A 17,141-nucleotide genomic window follows, 5' to 3' on the forward strand; every position below is an offset into this window, starting at 1 on the left:
CCTTGCTTGAGGTGTGTGCGGTCAGCCCACTATGGACAACAATGCTCAGGTTATTTCCTTTTCTCTCCCTATTGATCCTCCTGTTTAGTTTATTTGCTACTGAAAATGAAACATCAGAGAGACCAATCCTGTCTAACCAGGCCCTTTCTTTATCAATGGCTTTGCAAGAGCGATGCTCAGGGCTTTTTAAGATCCCTGGGAAGCCTGCTGCATTTTTAGCTCATTTAACCTGCTGCCTGAAGTTGCAATAGATTTCAGGTCGTCTTGGAAGTCTGCGTGAACGAAAAACCTCCATCTTCCCAATTGGGTCTGAATATTTAAGATTTTGAAAGCTTGGCCGGTACCAGATTTAATTTTAAAGGGGAAAGAGGGGCTGCTTTTGAACTTCAAGAAGAAGGCTGGAGGCACAGCAGGGGCTGAGTTAGCAAAGGGAAAAGGCGAGAAAAGCCCTGTGGTCTTGAAAGAAAACGCTCCAAAGCAGAAACGCTAAAGCTTCCAGTTGGTGAGCCTTAAATCAGACTTCAAAAGCGCCGCTGGTTTAAATATTGTGTATAGGACTGAAGTATCGCTCCTTTCTCTGGCTGGATTTTGAATATTCCCTAATTTGATTACTCGGGGGAGAGGCAGGCAGAATCAACGTTAAATGAGCTTCACTGTTAATTATTCAGAGGGCTTTTTATTGTGTAATCAAACATAAAGTCTTACAAAAAGCTTGAAGGCACATTCTCACCCCACCCTCCGCAGCCTGACTTTGACCCTGTAAGCATTCCTCGGGCATCGAGGCTGTGAGCTGGGAGATGCCCAGCAAGGCTCTGCCAACAAAGAGAGCACACATCCCCCTCTCCATTGGGGCTGGTAAAAGCCTTTGATTCTGCTACTCAGACCCCCATGCCACAAAAACCAGTCAGTAAGTAAGGTTCACCTTTGCCTCCTATCTGAGCTTCTCCCCTGACCAGCAGCCCCTGAGGAGTCTAGATTCCCGTTGGTGCCTCCCCACAATCAAACTGGCCTGGCTGTCTCATTCCTTCTAGCCCCTCCTCTATGCTGAGTGACAGCCAGCCAAACGATTTAAAGGCTCCCAGACATCTAAAAATCCTTTCTGCAGGGAAAAAGGAGATAAACGGATGGATGGATGAATGGAGAGGTCAAGAGATCAGTCAATCAGTTGTTACAAAGGTAGAGGTCATTACTGAGTCTTCCAGCTTGCTTGTCAGCAGGGCTCCACCACCCTGTAGCCACAAGTCCAAAATCCAAAAGGCTCTGAAAACTCAGTTTTTTTCCATAACTCAGTTTGGCAGCAAAATCTGACATGAACCAAACTGATCTGGTGGCAAAACTTGAAGCTATTTGTAGTCATTATCCCACCTAATGTAAATATTCATATATACTGCTGCAGAAATGTTAACATGTTTAATTAAAAGATGGTGCCTCAAAGCCACTGGCAAGATTATGTTAATATGTAGTATTCAGTTCAGTTCAGTCGCTCAGTCATGTCCGACTCTTTGCGACCCCATGAATCGCAGCATGCCAGGCCTCCCTGTCATCACCAACTCCCGGAGTTTACTCAAACTCATGTCCATCGAGTCAGTGATGCCATCTAGTTATCTCATCCTCTGTCATCCCCTTCTCCTCCTGCCCCCAATGTGTAGTATACATACAGCGTATTTCCGTTGCAAAATGCCAAAATTCTGAATTTGGCAGCACATCTGGTCCCATGGGTTTCAGATAAAGGGTTCTAGGTAGGTCAGTTTCCAGACCTACTGGGGCTTCAGTCTCCTACTCAGAAAGTTACAACCCATGAGGGAAGATCCAGGTTTCGTGGGACCTGAAATTTATTCAGCTGGGGAGAGGGGCACTTTAAAAAAAAGAATACAAAGTTAAAATACAAAAATTAAGTACAGGACCATGGAGGGACCCACGCAAGGGATGGTCATTAGATCCATTGTAAATACGCATCTGGGCAAGTGACTGAAGACCCCAAGTTTGTTTTCTCATCTATAAAATGAGATGATAGATATCTGCATAACAAGGTGGTGTTGAGGTGATTCAGCGAGAATGCACAGAAGTGTCTTGCATGTAGGATTGTATAGAACTTTCACTTAGTAAACTCCAAACCTGTGATTTTCATTGTGCAACTCATCCCACAAGCTTCCCCCTGCATCCCTCCCCGCAGCAAGCACACCCAGAAATTCTCTCTGTGTCACTCAGAATTGTCCCTGATGTGAGACCCTTAGGCACTAGAGTAGGTAGAGATTCAGAAACAAATATGCTTTTCGAGTCATCCCCAAGAGGAACCACAGACCTGCTCTGGAGTCTGCTAGAGGACCTGAGTCCAAGATACAGATAGATGCAGAATGTGGACAAATACGCTGCACCTCCCTCAGGCCCTACCCAACAGGCTGTGGTCTCTCCTAACCTCGATTCCCACTCACAAGACCCCGGCCATGGAGAACCTCCCCTCCCACTGTTTCCTGAGTACAGGAGGGGAAAAATCACAGCAGAGGAGTGCCACCATCCATCACCAATTTATTGCTTTTCTTAAAAGTACTTGTAATAAACTGAGGCTCTAGAAACGGAAAACTCATTAAGCTGTTTCTCACTCAGGGACCCAGGTGGAAGCAAAAGCACAATAAAAAAAATCAATAAGGACAAGTCCATGGGACAGAGATGGGAGCACTTCGTCACAGCACCGAAGGTAACTATCTGCTCACCACTCTCCCGTCTGGTTACCAACTCCAACTTGGTGGGGGAGGCATTTTTTGTGTCTTTTCTCTGATGGGATTTTTTTTTCTAGTTGGTTCTCTGAGTGAAGGGAAATCAGAACCTCATGCTGTTGGATGGCTTTTGTGAATTTAATTAAAATGGTTATCTGGGGATTGTAGAAGAAATGCCATTTGGCTAGATACCACTTCATAGAGGAGGGGAGGAGTAGCGAAGGAGCTGCCTAATAAGATGTCACCAGGAGGAAATGGATTCACCTTGCTCTTTAGCTCTATATTTTTAATCAATAACAGTCATTTGTCTTTCTCTCTCTCTTTTAACTCAGAAAACAAGAAATGAGTGATTGAACAGACAGGGCTTTCTACAAACTAGAACGTGGGTCTATTATTAAGAGAAAATCCAGAGTTCTTTTCTTTTCTCTGAAGAGTATTCCTAACTCCCAAACTCATCCACTTAGCAAGCAAGCCCCATAATAATAATAATGGCAGGAGTAAAGCGCTTAAGGCAGTTGAGAGAACACACAATGAGATTTTGTTGTTGAACCTGTGCCCCAACCCACAGAATGGAAATAATGTTGGTTTCTGCCCATTTCTCAACATTAGCAAAGAACCCCAGGAAACAATACACAGTCTCACTTTGAAAATGTTAAAATGCTGTGCATTATTGTGGTTATAGTTTTTAGAAGCCACTCTGTAAACAGAATTACAATGGGCCAGGTTCTGTGCTAAAGAAGCTCTTTAGGTGTATTAGCCAGGCCTGTCCTCCTGATTACTCCATAAGACACTATTCTTATTTCCAGGTAGGAGATCATAAAGTTGGGGCTCAGAGAGGTTAAGTAATTTGCATGAAGCCATGCAGAGCCAAGAGTTAACTAATCCTGGGTCTATTTATTAAACCCTGTTTATTAAACACCAAGCTCTTCAAAAGCATGTTTTCTCTGGCATCATGATTATCATCGCCCCTCAGGAAGTTTCACCATTTTCTTGCTTTTTCATCTGAGCACTCCTAGATCTGAGAAGTAGAGCCTTTGTTTTTATCACTGAAAGTTGCTATGGAGATACCATGTGCATCTGTCTCCAGAGATGCACAGAAAAAAGCGGTAGAAGCCACGAACCTTTAAAAAAAAAAATGTCCTTCAGGAATATTGACAACTATAGTTGGAGGAGGGGTGAGTGAACCACTGCACTTGAACTCCGAGTTGAAATCCCTCCTGGGTAAGTTGTGGGTCACACTCTAGGCTGCAGTGTGGTCTGTCCTGAGGGTGGGGAAGCACTGAATCAGGAGTCAGGAGACCTAGTTTAGCCACTGTGACCCACTTCCCTGCATGGCGTCGAAGAAGTCCTTTCCTCTCTCTCGACCTCAGTTTCTCCACCTGCAGAATAAGGACTTTGAAAGAGAGGCTCCAGTCAACTTCCACAGCAGTCAATATTCTTCTTTATGTGTAGAGCTCATCAGTGCCAGGGCAGTGATCCTCAAAAGCTGGGGAAATTGCATAAATGAAAAGATTAGGCTGGGTAATATAGTAGGGAGTGGGGAGGTCTATGGCAAACAAGAATTCTCCTGCACAGCTAAAGGAAACAACCTCTGCCTAGCTCTACTCATTTCACCATGTGAAAATGGGATCCAGAGCTTATCATTTTCAAGAGAGACCAGTAACCTCAGTACTTCATATGAGGATATCCCCAGTTTGTAGAATTCTGAGCAGTTAAACATGTCTCCCCATGGGCCACCAGTTAGAAACCCCTGCTTCTAAGAAAGTATAAGGAAACCTTTTCCTTGTTTTGCCGAAAAGCAGTCCCTCCTAGTTGGAAACACAGCAGCCAATTAACACCACTCCTTGAGTGAAATACCAGACACAGAGAAGAAGCATTTGGGGATTTAAGTCAATTGAGGGAGAGTCAGTTCAATAAAGGGCAAGCAGGATGCCGAATCTGCCTATCACACCTCCCCCCACACACATTTTATTCTTCTGCCACTCTCAATTAATCAGAAGTGTCAGCCCTTCACTTTGAATTTCCTGGCTGTGGCTGTTAATTGAATTTTAATTAATGGCAACTTTAGGAGCACAGAATGAAATCCTAATGCAAGGAAGATGTGCACAGAACTCTGTGTTTGGAAAGCTCTTCTGTGATCATACCAGCCCATCCTCTCTGTTGTACAGATGAGAGAGTGGAGGTAGGGGAGTGACCTGCTCCAGGCAAGTCCCCAGGCTGCCCTGGTGACACAATCTGTCCAGTCTTCAAAAATAACATTGATGTAAAAGAGTCTGGTTTCCAGAATCAAGAATTCATGTTGTGCCAGGTGAGACAGGAAGAGCTGACTTCTACAGGTATTATCCCAAAGCTCTGATATTCTCTCTCCCTAGTGGGGGCAGGGAGCAGAAGGGCCCTCTAACGGTCTGGCAAGCTCTCTCCAGTTGCAGTGCCGTAACAAAGGGCACACTGCATCAGGCTGCTGATTTATCAAAGGGGAGAGCATGTCAGCTTTGGGCATTTGTTTTTTCTTTATCTCAGTCATTCTCTAACTTCATATACTCCCTTGGAGATCTGGTTAAAGCCAGTTCGAACTCCAGGTCCCCAGGCTATCAAATTCTGAAACATTCCATCACTTGTGTGGCATTTCACTGAAGATTTGTTGGTGGAGGTGGTGTTCACAGGGAGATACCACATCTTAAAACCCACAGCCTTCTCCCATCTCTCTTCCCTGACCTTCTCCTTGCCTTGTGTAATGGAGAAATCCCTTCCCGCTTCCGGAGCAGGGAGGTTCCACCTACACTCAGGGCCCCTGAAGTGGTGATAGCTTACTGTGAACAGTGAAGAAGAAGATTTAGCTTCGGGACCGGGGACCGGGCTTGATCACTCAAGAGATTTTGTATAGCAGAGTTTTGTTAAAGTATAAAAAGGGACAGAGAAAGCTTCTGACATAGACATCAGAAGGGGAACGGAGAGTGCCCCCCTTGCTAGTCTGAGCAAGGGAGTTATATACTTTTTTTAATTAGTTATTACAATAAATCAAAAGAATGTCTCAAGGTTGTAAAGATCTTACTAGATCCACTCCCATAATTTACATTTTAAGATAACAGGATTAGCCAGAAGGTTTTCAGGAAGGAGAAACTGTCCTCAAGCAGGATACATTGTTGTTATATAATCCTTAGTACAGAGTTTAAACTGAGCTGTTTGTTATGTAATCATCAGTTCTGGGCTTAAAGAAAAAAACATTTTATGTAACTAAGACTAAGGAATGTAGAGAAAAAAAAAAAAAAAAGATGTTTGTCCTTTCCTCCTCCTTGAGAATTCCAGACCCCTATCTCTGCTTTGAGAGTCCCAGACCCCAGTCTCCTCCTTGGGGACCCCAGACTTCTTATCAACCTCCCTAGAAATTGACTCTCTTAGTAGCCAGTCAAAAAATAACTTCTGATCACACACTGTGGACTCCCTGAGATGAGGCCTGCTGAGAGCCACCCTCTCCACCCTGTTGATCAGACAGGGTGGAGAGGGTTGTGTGTCTTCAGGTGTGCCTCTCCTTATCTTCTTCCCTAGGGCATCTCACACTATGAGTTTCAGCCAAAGATCTCAGACTGCCCTCCAAGGGCTTTCATTTCAAATGTTCTCAAATGAAATTGTTTCTATTTTAATGGAGTGTAAACTGTAGCCCAGACCTGCATTGAGCTCTTACCCTGAGTAGCTGAGTAAACTGGGACAGGTTAGGAAACCTAAGACTTGAATCATGAATTAATGAGGACATAACCACACAAAGTACATTCTAAAGTGACAGCCAGTCATGCAAGAGTCGTGCGCGCACACACACACACCTGTAACCTGCCCACACTGACTCCTTTCAAAAATTCACATTCCTCTCACAGGACTTTCTCTACCTTCCGCCTTTTACCTCCTAAGACTTGTCATCTCGGTCTTCCCGCCCACCTCCATCATGGCTCCTCCCCTTCTCCTCATCAGTCAAATCTGCCTCCCCCAACTCCACCTCCTGAGTGTAAAGGCTAGAGCTTTCTCCATTTCGTATTCTTCAGAAAACCCCAGCGAATATAAATCTGTATTCTTTGAGGCCCAGGTGTCATCTGGTGAACACAAAGTTGATACCTAGAATTGGGGCGGTGAAAAACAAGATGCAGCTTAAAGAAATTAGACCCACCCTCCCCTAGTTTAAAAATCAGCTCTGACGGTTGTTACACAAGCAAAGTCGAAACGTGTTCTGGTTCATGGCAGCGTCAATGGATTACATGTTCAGCTTCCTGTGGTGACTACTGGGAATCACGGCGCTCACCGAATAGAGGAAGTCGCATCAAACTTGCTTCTGGTAATACACACGTATAAATGACGTCAGCGTGTGGCAGGTTTCCCAGATCCAAAATATATCTCATGGTGTTTGGAAAGAGTCAAAAAGAATTTACATTCAGAGCCAAGGTTTTGCTATTTTTCTTCCTTCCCTGCCCCCTCCCCTCCTTCCTTCATTCTTTCTAAAATCCCCCTTTCTTATTTCTTTTCTTCAGACCAAGAAATTCAAAATCCCTGTAGCGCGTCCCACCACCCGCAAACCAAGCCGGCGAGGCTCCACCCTCAGTCTGTCTCGGACGAGTGGAGGGTCATCCCCCCAGAGCAGCATGGTCTCCGTGAACCCGGGCTCAGATGAACCTCCAAGTGTGATCACCCAGGCGACAGGCAGCAAGGACATCGAGGACAATGAATCGTCTTCGACCAAGCCTGAAGAAGAGCCTCTCCATGTCAGTAAGTCCTGCCTTTGATCTGACCAGTCTGCGCTGACTCTGCCTTGAAGCCAGGCACCAAGAGCCCCATATGCTTCACCTTTACCCCACTCAGTTAAAGAAGACACACAGGTCCTCTAGCCCTGGTCAATTTCCAAGGACCCCTTTGCTTTCCCGCAGTGGAAATCAGAAATAAACTCTAACCTGGGTTACTCTGGACCATTTATACTTGGGGGACAGCCCATGGTCATCAATTGCTCTTTTTAAAAATTTTAATACTGTATTTTACTTAGCCCAATTTATAAAATATTGTCATTTTAACATGTAATCATATAAAAATATTGATACAGTATTTTATGTTTTCATACTATATTTTTGAAATTCGGTACCTGCTTTTTTAAACAGCTTTATTGAGATATGACTTGCATACCATAAAATCCACTTGTTTTAAGTACACAATTCAATGGTTCTTTGTAAATTTATAGAGTTGTATAACCATCGCCACCATCTGATTGTAGAACATGTCAGTCAACCCCAAAGGAAAGCTCATGTCCATTGACAGCCCTCCTTTCCCACCACAAACTTACTTCCTGTCTCTGGAAATGTGCCTTTTCTGGATATTTGGTAGAGGAAGTTGTGTTACGCTGTGACCCCCTTTCTAAGACTCCTCTGAGCCTTTCCCAGTGGCCTCCCTCCTCCGAGTCTAACCAGTTGCCTACTGCAGCCAGCGGCACCTCCCCAAACTCTTTTGGACCCTGCCCTCTTTACTCCTATCTTTTGTCTTAGTTTAGAGATAGAAAGCTAGGGCACATAGGCTAGTTCCTGCCATCTGTGTGTTATTTAGCACAGAAGTCTTTTTTTTTTTTTTTTTTTTAGTGACTTTTTAAGCTTGAGAGTTTGGACATCGAAATCCTGGCTTTAAAAAACGTTACTGTTTGTGGCAACTGTTGGCCAGCAACCTGTATGAAAATATTCAGCTGGAGCTGCCCTTCCTCAGTGGGGCGCATGCTCTTCACTGCAAAGTTTTCCCTGACTTTCCTCTCAATTCTTCATATTTTTACTTGCTTGTATAAGTCGTTAAGTGCATGCATGCTCAGTGGGGTCTGACTCTATACAACCCCATGGACTGTAGCCCCCCAGGCTCCTCTGCCCACGGGATTGTCCAGGCAAGAATACTGGAGTGGGTAGCCATTCTTTTCTTCAAGGCATCTTCCCAACCCGGGGATTGAACCCCCAACTCCTGTGTCTTCTGCATTGGCAGGTGGATTCTTTACCACTGAGCCACCTGGGAAGTCCCATTAGGTACTTAATTTTCATTTAATACAACGACATCTCCCTATTTCAGGTAGGAACTTCTTTTGGCTAGGTATGGAGACCTGAAAAATACTAGTTTAAAAAAGGTAAAAATTTATTAACTTTTTTTTTTTTTTGCAGGTTAGAGGTAGTGAAAGTTGCTCAGTTGTGTGCAACTCTCTGCAACCCATGGACTGACTATACAGTCCATGAAATTCTCCAGGCCAGAATACTGAGAGGGTAGCCATTCCCTCTCCAGGGGCTCTTCTCAGCCCAGGGATTAAACCCAGGACTTCCCTGGTGGCTCAGACGGTAAAGCGTCTGTCTACAATGCGGGAGACCTGGGTTCAAGCCTTGGGTTGGGAAGGGGAGAAGGAAATGGCAATCCACTCCAGTACTATTGCCTGGAAAATCCCATGGACAGAGGAGCCTGGTAGGCTACAGTCTATGGGGTCACAAAGAGTCGGATACGACTGAGCGACTTCACCTTCACTCCGGTACTGCAGGCAGATTCTTTACTAGCTGAGCCACCAGGGAAGGCCAGATTAGAGATAGGGTGGTTCCAAAAGATCATTAGGGATCCTACTTCCTCCTGTCTTTCTTCCTCACCATGGATCACTTCATGGTCCAGAATGGCTGCTGGAATGCCAGTCATCAGAGTCACATCCTTGGACGGAAGCAGAAGGAAGTAGGTGAAGTAGAAAAGTGCTCACTTCCAACCGAGTTTAAGCAGTCTTCTCAGAGGCTTTATACAACATTTCTCCTAAAATCTCATGGCCCAGAATTTAGCCACAGGACTTCGTCACAGCATTTAGTCCTTTAGTTGCAAAGGATGTTGGGAAATTGGGGTAATAAATGCTTCCTCCCATGCCCAGCCCCCTCCCCCCCACACACAGAGTACATATGCATACATATATTTCTGTTACTAAGGAAGAAAGGGGAAAGGAGTGTGAGCTCCCTTCAGGCATGGAACAATGTCTTACCTTTAGCCTGGCACACGGCAGGTGCACAGAAATGGTTGGGAGATGCATTCCCACCAGAGACCGACATCCAGAGAGAGAGTTCTTCTCCCTCCAGCTCCTCACCCTTCTCCTCTATTCATCCCTTAACCTCTACTGTGTTTGTCAGAGCCTTCACAAAAGTAGATTAATTTCCCAGACTTTCATTGCCTTCTAAAACCTCCTCAAATTGATTCTGAATTCATGAATCCTATTCTGAGAGATATACCATCTGACCAAGGTTTAATTTCCAGGGCTGGCTGCATAATGAAGTCTTTGTAGACACAAATCACTGGGGACAGTGGGCCGTGGCCTCTGTGTGGACTGGTCTCCTCCCAAGTCAGTGATCAAGGGATTCCAGAGAAACTAAAGCCCAGGCCGTTTCTCTTGGCAGTCTTGAAGCTGCTGGTCTTGAAACTGTTAGAGGAAAAATTCACTTTAGTAACTCAAAAAGAAGGGTCCTGTGGCTTCTACTGTCCCCCCAACTCCTTGAACCAACCCCATATAACAAAAGGACTCCCTCTCTTTTCCCCCAAAGAGAGGGTATAGTTGCTCTCAAGTAAGGTTCTTAGACTGGCTGGGGATGGGCAATGGAGGAGGGAATTAGAATTTCTTCTTTAGGGGTGTGGCTTGTCATCCAGAACCAAAGGATGCTGTCATCTCTGAGCATTGGGTAATGGTGTGTCCGTGGCCCTGGGGACTGAGAACTAGGCAGGTTCCTCCAAGTATGGGCATCCATCACAGGGCTGTCTTCCTCAGGGAAACTATCTCATGGCGTCTGTACCTTTTGTAAACAAGTCTCTCCTCTCAGGTAGCCTCTGTGGGTAAATGCGGGCCTCACAGCCCCAAGGCTTTGTGCCAGTTCATACACATCCAGCCTAATCTATGGGATGGATGGACCTCGATGTTGGTGGGCACCATTCCTGCCCAGAGGCATTACTGGCTAGCAGGAAAAAAACAAACTTCAGTGCCTTAAGTGGCATATGGAGCCGTAGAGGGGATTCTCTGGGAGAGCTGCCCAGTGTGCTAGGTCGCTTTGGGCATTCTCTGGGATCCACCCACCAGGCTGATTTGCTTATGAGTAGGGGCAGAAATGGGGGAGCAGAGAAGGGAAGAAAGCCAGAGCTCCCTCACTAACAGGCTTCTGGACACACCACAAGGATGCTGGGATGCGTAGCAGGAGGGGAGGTGGGCATGACAAGACGAAAAGAAAGGTCAGAGTCAGGTCAAATGGAACCCTGCCCACAGGATACTAGGAAGGTGAACTGCTTGAGAATGAGGAAGGTGGAATAGAAAATGGCTAAATGTTGATGATTATCACAGCCCGGATGGCTGAGGGGAGGTCGCTGAGGAGAACACCCTCTTCCCAGCACCCAGTGACTACGTTCACAAACCAGGCTGGGCATGAACGGTCCTGGGAAGCGCTGGCTTCACCCGTCCAGGTATGGCTTTTGAGACTTAGCCCTGAGGCGACTACAAACACAGACTGAAGGAAAGTGTCTACACTGGCATTGTGTTCCTTCATCAATATTCCAGATCTAGCTCAGAGCTTTCCAAACCCTTCCTGTTTTTTCTCTCCTTAGTCATTTACTTATTTATTCTGCAAATATTGACAGTGCCTGGATGACAAGCACAGTGCCAGCTACTTACCTTACCCATCTGTATCCGTATAAAGCACGTAGAGCTTCTACTCTCCTACTCACCCTGAAGCATGTAGCTTACTCCAGATATATGTTATTTTCCAGCTTTTAAGAGTGTCCATGTACTAGATTCCTGGAGCCGCCTTAACAAAACACCATGTCCTGGGTGAAAACAGCATTAGTTTATTGTTTCACAGTTCTGGAGGTTAGACTCCAAGGTGTCAGCAGGGCTTTGTTTCTTCTGAAATCTGTGTGGAAGAACCCTTCCCTGCCTTTTTTAGCTTTTATCGGTTGTTGGCATCCTTGACACTTTGGCTTGTACATGCAGCCATAGTCCAGTCTGCCTCCGTCCTCACATGGCCATCTTCTTCACTTATTACAAAGACACCAATCTATTGGATTAAGGGCCCACTCTACTTCAACTTGGAGCTTCCCAGGTGGTTCTAGTGGTGATGAACCCTCCTGCCCATGCAGGAGACGTAAGAGACACAGGTTTGATCTCTGGGTCAGGAGGATCCCCTGGAGGAGAGCATGGCAACCCACTCCAGTATTCTTGCCTGAAGAATCCCATGGACACAGGAACCTGGCTAGCTACAGCCCATGGGGTTGCAAAGAGTCGGACACGACTGAAGAGACTTAGCACGCACACATGCCATTCCAGTGTATCCTCATCGTTACTACACCTGCAGCCACCATATTTCCAAATAAAAAAATGAATAATTTATATTCTGAGGTACTGAGGATTAGGACTTGAACATTATCTTTTGAGAGAACTCAAGTCAACACACAGTAGTCAGACACAGAGAAATATTTCTACATTGTATAAAAAGCAACAATACAAAGTATGGAAATACAAGTCAAGTAGTGTGATGACGAGTGGGGAGAGCCATGGTGAGCTGGAGAAAGCCCTGAGAGTCTGAAGGCCCCATCAGACTCTCCGAGCCCCACCTCGGAGTCTTTACAGGGAAGCTGGAGGCCTGGGTGTTTTATGGGAAACCTCCAGTTTTAACAAGTTTGGGCATTCCAGTCCAATCTGATCCAATCAGCCTATGGGTCACCATTTTGGAACCTCAGGCCTATATGGTAAGAGAAGGTTTTCCCCCATAAGGTGATTTCTTGATTTCTTCTTGGAAGTAGAAGCAGTGCTCACAGGCTGCAGTAGAGTTCCAGGGGGGCAGCGGATGCGGAGAATGGCATGAGACAGGAGGAACAAAGAGCAGCTAAGACCCACAAGGCCTCACAGGCCACAGGGAGGAATCTAGATGGCATTCTAAAGGAGATGGCTGGTCACTGGTAGGAGGCAGAGGAATCATGTTTACAGCCTGTCAGACGTCTAGACCCTGGTCTTATCCTTCTCCAGCCCCGCAGTGCTCCAAAGTTAAGTGAAGTGAAAGTTGCTCATTTGTGTCCAACTCTTTGCGACCCCATGGACTATACAGTCCATGGAATTCTCCAGGCCAGAATACTGGAGTGGGTAGCCTTTCCATTCTCCAGGGGAACTTCCCAACCCAGGGATCGAACCCAAGTCTCCCCATTGCAGGCAGATTCTTTACCAGCTGAGCCACAAGGGAAACCCAACAATACTGGAGTGGGTATCCTATCCCTTCTCCAGTGGATCTTCTCAACCTAGGAATCAAACCAGGGTCTCCTGCATTGCAGGTGGATTCTTTACCAACTGAGCTATCAGGGGCCAGTGCTCCAAAGCAAAGGTGATATCAGGCTGGGGTCTGGGCCCTGACCTGCACAGTCCTATCTCACAGGCACCCTGCAGACAGTGACTTCTTGTGTTCCCATCAGATCTGCAGAAGCTCCTAGAGATGGTTCGGGAAGATGCCCGGAGAACAATCACCATGGAAAACGAGATGCAAAGACAGGCACCCAGGTATATTCTCTTGCCACCTGGTCAAATCAAGGATGTCAGCATCAGAGTGATATCGTTCAGACCAGCAGTGCCCCGTGGTTGAGCATTTTCTCTGTGACAAGTGCTGAACCGTGTACTTTGTTCACATATATCACCTCCCTGAGTCCTTCCAACAACCCCACATGGTAGGTACTGTTGTCTGTATTTTACAAATAAGGAAATGAGGTTCAGAGAGGGTAAGGAACTTGTTTCAGGTCACCCAGCTAACAAATGGTAAGGCGACAACTCAAATCTGCAACTTTCTTATTCCAAAGACTTTTCCTTTAACTACTACGCTGCCCTTCTTTCCTGGAACCCAAAGGTTATTAATTCATTCTTTTAGTGAGTATTTATGAATATGGATGGACCAACTGTACTCATTATTGCAGGAAGTCTTATGAAAGAAATCTCAGACCTGCAAGAGGAAGTAATAGGAGCATCTGATCTTGTCTGGGATGGGGATCAGAGAAGCTCCCTCCAAGGAGGAAACTTTGAGCTGAGATTTTGGATGAAGCATGAAGAAGAGCTAGCTAACCAAAGTTACTAGAGGAGCAGGGAGAGCAGGCAAGGGGAGTGAATATTGCAGGCATGCATGTGCAGACATGCTCAGAATGGACCGAAATGCTGCCAGAATGGGTGGGGAGAGGTATAAGTCTGCTGGGACCTTGGAAGCCACCTCTAGGATTCTGATTTCTATCCATGGAGCAAAAAGAACCCCTTTGAAGTTTCGAGCTGACAGACAGCCAATGTAATTGGCTCAGAGCATCAGGACTTGAACCTGAGGTGTCCTCCTTCCAGCGGAAAGCCCTAGGCACTGGATGTCTGACCCTCTAAAAGCCTTGGAGACCATGCAGGCTAGAGCTGAAGCTCCCTTCCCAAGCGTGGATCCCTCTGAGTAAGCAAATTACTTCCTGAGAATAAATGAGGCACGAGAGAGGTTCATCATCGCCTTCAGCCTACTAGGATGCCGGCTATGACTTATTGGTTATTGTTATTACCATAATTACAGTTCACCAAGCACGCTCACATGCATCACACCCGCCTCTGCTTGTTCATGAGGAATTGGCAGCTGCTGCTGCTTCAACTTGCTTCGGGGCCCTGAAGGGTGGCTCTGAAGGCATGCGGCGACAGTGTTGGCCCTTACGGCCCCAGCCTCTTGGCCTGACTTATCAGCATTAAAGACAGACGACAGCGATGAAGCATCAGCTCCAAGAAGTTCCTTTCCTGTGTGAGCACTCACATCATAAACACTGGCTTTGGAATCAGACTGACGTGGGTTCAAGACCTAGTGCCTTTGAACAAGTCCCTCAGCCTTTCTCTAAACCTTAGTTTTCTCATCTGTAGAATGAGCTTGTGTATCATCCAGGCATTGGCAGTGGTACCAAGCAGAGGAGGGTTGAGCTCCATTTCCATGAGTTAATGGCTGTGTGCTGTTGAGCAAGTTGCTTCACCTCTCTGAGCCTGATTCCAATTCTGTTAAATGAGGCTCATTAATAACCTATCCCAAAGGGCTGCAATGAGAATTAAATGATAATTTCCTGGTAAAGTGTTTTCATTATTATGGAAATAATGTCTACGTCACCAAGTCCCATTAAGCATTTAGTGAGATAATGCATTTAACATATTAGCCTGTGCCTGGCGTATTGTAAGCATGTAAAGATTGGTGACAGTGGAGGTGGTGGCTGCTTTGATTTCATGTGCAGTGTCCTGGGGAACCTTCACAGCACTTTGCTGAGACAGATTGATTAACCAGTACCCAATTCCTTTGTCCCATCTCATAGATGGAGAAGGATGACTCGCTTCAGGCACTCAGACTAAACCACACGAGAACCTGGTTCTCACAGAACTCTTCACCTGGCCACTGCATTCACTTTAATGATAAAATAACCATGGTTACAGTGCAAGAACCTGTTGAAATTTCCCATCTGCTTCCATTCCTCTAGGAGAAAAGTCTCCCTAATCTCTCACAAAGACAGCAAATATTGGAGGCTTCTCTACAGAGCTGCACAGAGACAGTTAGGGAAAGCTGCAGGTTTTCTTTTGCCTGATTCACTTTAAAAATGTAGATTCCTGTTTCACTTTAGACACCAAATCTTCTCCCATCAAGACAGACATAGAATTCTGGGCTTATTAGAAACCCCTGAAAGCCTGCCTTTCCAGCCCCTAGCCTCAAGGGCCAGACTGCCCTTTGGTCCCATGTCTTCGTGTGTTCAGGCTGATACAACAAAAAAAACCATAAACTGAGTGGCTTGTGAACAACATTTATTTTGCACAGTTCTGGAGGCTGGAAAGTCCTGGATCCAGGTGCCAGCAGATTCAGTGTCCAGCAAGGACTCTCTTCTTCATAGACAGCTGCCTCCTCACGTGATAGAAAGAACAAGCTAGTTCTCCAGGGTCTGTTTTACAAGAGCATCAGTTTCAATCATTAGGGCTCCCCCATCATGATCTAATCACCTCCCAAAGGCCACCACCTCCTAACAGCATCCTCTAAATGGTTAGGATTCAACATATGAATTTGGCGGGCGGGTAGAGGGGCAATAGTAGTACCATAAACATTCAGATCATAACATTGTTTAGGAAGATGACCTTTTCTTAAAATCCTCTAACAGTCTTTCCCAAACATCCCTGAAGATCAGAATCAGCTGGGGCACTTGTGAAAATCACAGATTTATGGTCTTCATCCCAGACATGCTGAACCAAAATCCCTAGAGGAAACCATATTTTTTAACAAGCACTTTGAGCAGGCATTGTTTTGTGGTGTGTCAGGAAATTCTAAGGTTTTCAAAATATCTTCTCTGCAAACCCAAGTCAGAAGACTGTGTGCATGTGTGTGTGTGTGCAGCTTTGGGGTCCCACTCCAGGCCTAATGTTACCAGATCTCTAGGAATGTGGCTCAGGAGTTTACACTTGCATTCTGAGCCGTTCCTCCAGGTGACTCATATGCCCTCCTATAGAACCTAGGATCCCCGCTGTAGATGAGCACCCTCCGTTCTCCCATGGATGTTTACTGCCTCAGAGCATCATATGTTCAGAGCCTTATTAAGTGACTCATCTTGCTTTGCAGCATCTTGTCAGTGCTCAGACAAAACAAGAGCGATTCTGCCTATAAGGACATGCAGACCACCCGCAAATCAAGGTAGGAAGGCGTGGGGCCCTAGCAGGTAAGTCAGGAGGCAACACACAGTTCCAGGGGGCATTGCAGAGACACCCTCACCAGACTATGGGAAGGGGGGCAAGGAGGGGATCTTCTTCCTTCTTCACTGGAAATAAGTTACTTGACTCCCAGGGCTTGCTGGTGAGTATTCAGCCGTTACTTCCCAACAATCATGTGCCATAAAGTTAGTCTTCTCTGGTTGTGGAGAGATGAAGGGGGGAGGGTGTGTTTTGGAACTACCCCTTCCCTCTTTACTCAGGTGACTTGTAATGGGGCAGGGGCAGGTCTGCCCCCAATTTACTTGTTCATCTAGAGAATACTTCTCAGTCCCCACTATGTCCTAGGAGCTGTGCTTGGCTCTTTTGAGATTCAGCAGCAAACGACAGATGCAGTCTGCCCTGTGGGTAGAGCCCACTATCTGGTCTGGCATCATAACTCCTTCTGTGAAATAGACTCTTTGACCATCCAAGAGAGCTTATGGATTCCTTTCAGCAAAATGCTTCCAAATGCAGACTATAAACTACAGAAGTTTACAAAGAAATCTATAGTAATATTGATTACAATATTGTAACCAAATATGGGATATATAGTCATCTCTGAGCTTCTTCAGCAATGCCTTATACAATAAGACATAGCAGCAGCTCTGATAACTACTATAATTTTGGATTAGTGTCAAGTGTAAATGATTTTTCAAAGTATCTCCCATAATTTTAAT

At 45.7% G+C, this 17,141-nt stretch overlaps 1 protein-coding gene across 8 annotated transcripts in view; it reads left to right on the top strand.

The window, feature by feature from the left end:
- Positions 1-17,141, top strand: part of CCDC60 (coiled-coil domain containing 60) — a 281,662-nt gene that overhangs the window by 254,266 nt on the left and 10,255 nt on the right. For all 8 annotated transcript variants that reach the window (XM_044930161.2, XM_044930162.2, XM_044930163.2 and 5 more), the window contains 4 exons: positions 2,605-2,695; positions 7,229-7,463; positions 13,170-13,254; positions 16,337-16,408. In XM_044930161.2, the coding sequence (XP_044786096.1) occupies positions 2,605-2,695; positions 7,229-7,463; positions 13,170-13,254; positions 16,337-16,408 (483 nt within the window). The remainder of the gene's footprint in view (positions 1-2,604; positions 2,696-7,228; positions 7,464-13,169; positions 13,255-16,336; positions 16,409-17,141) is intronic.

Source organism: Bubalus bubalis, chromosome 17 (assembly GCF_019923935.1).
Source record: "Bubalus bubalis isolate 160015118507 breed Murrah chromosome 17, NDDB_SH_1, whole genome shotgun sequence".
Lineage (NCBI taxonomy): Eukaryota > Metazoa > Chordata > Mammalia > Artiodactyla > Bovidae > Bubalus > Bubalus bubalis.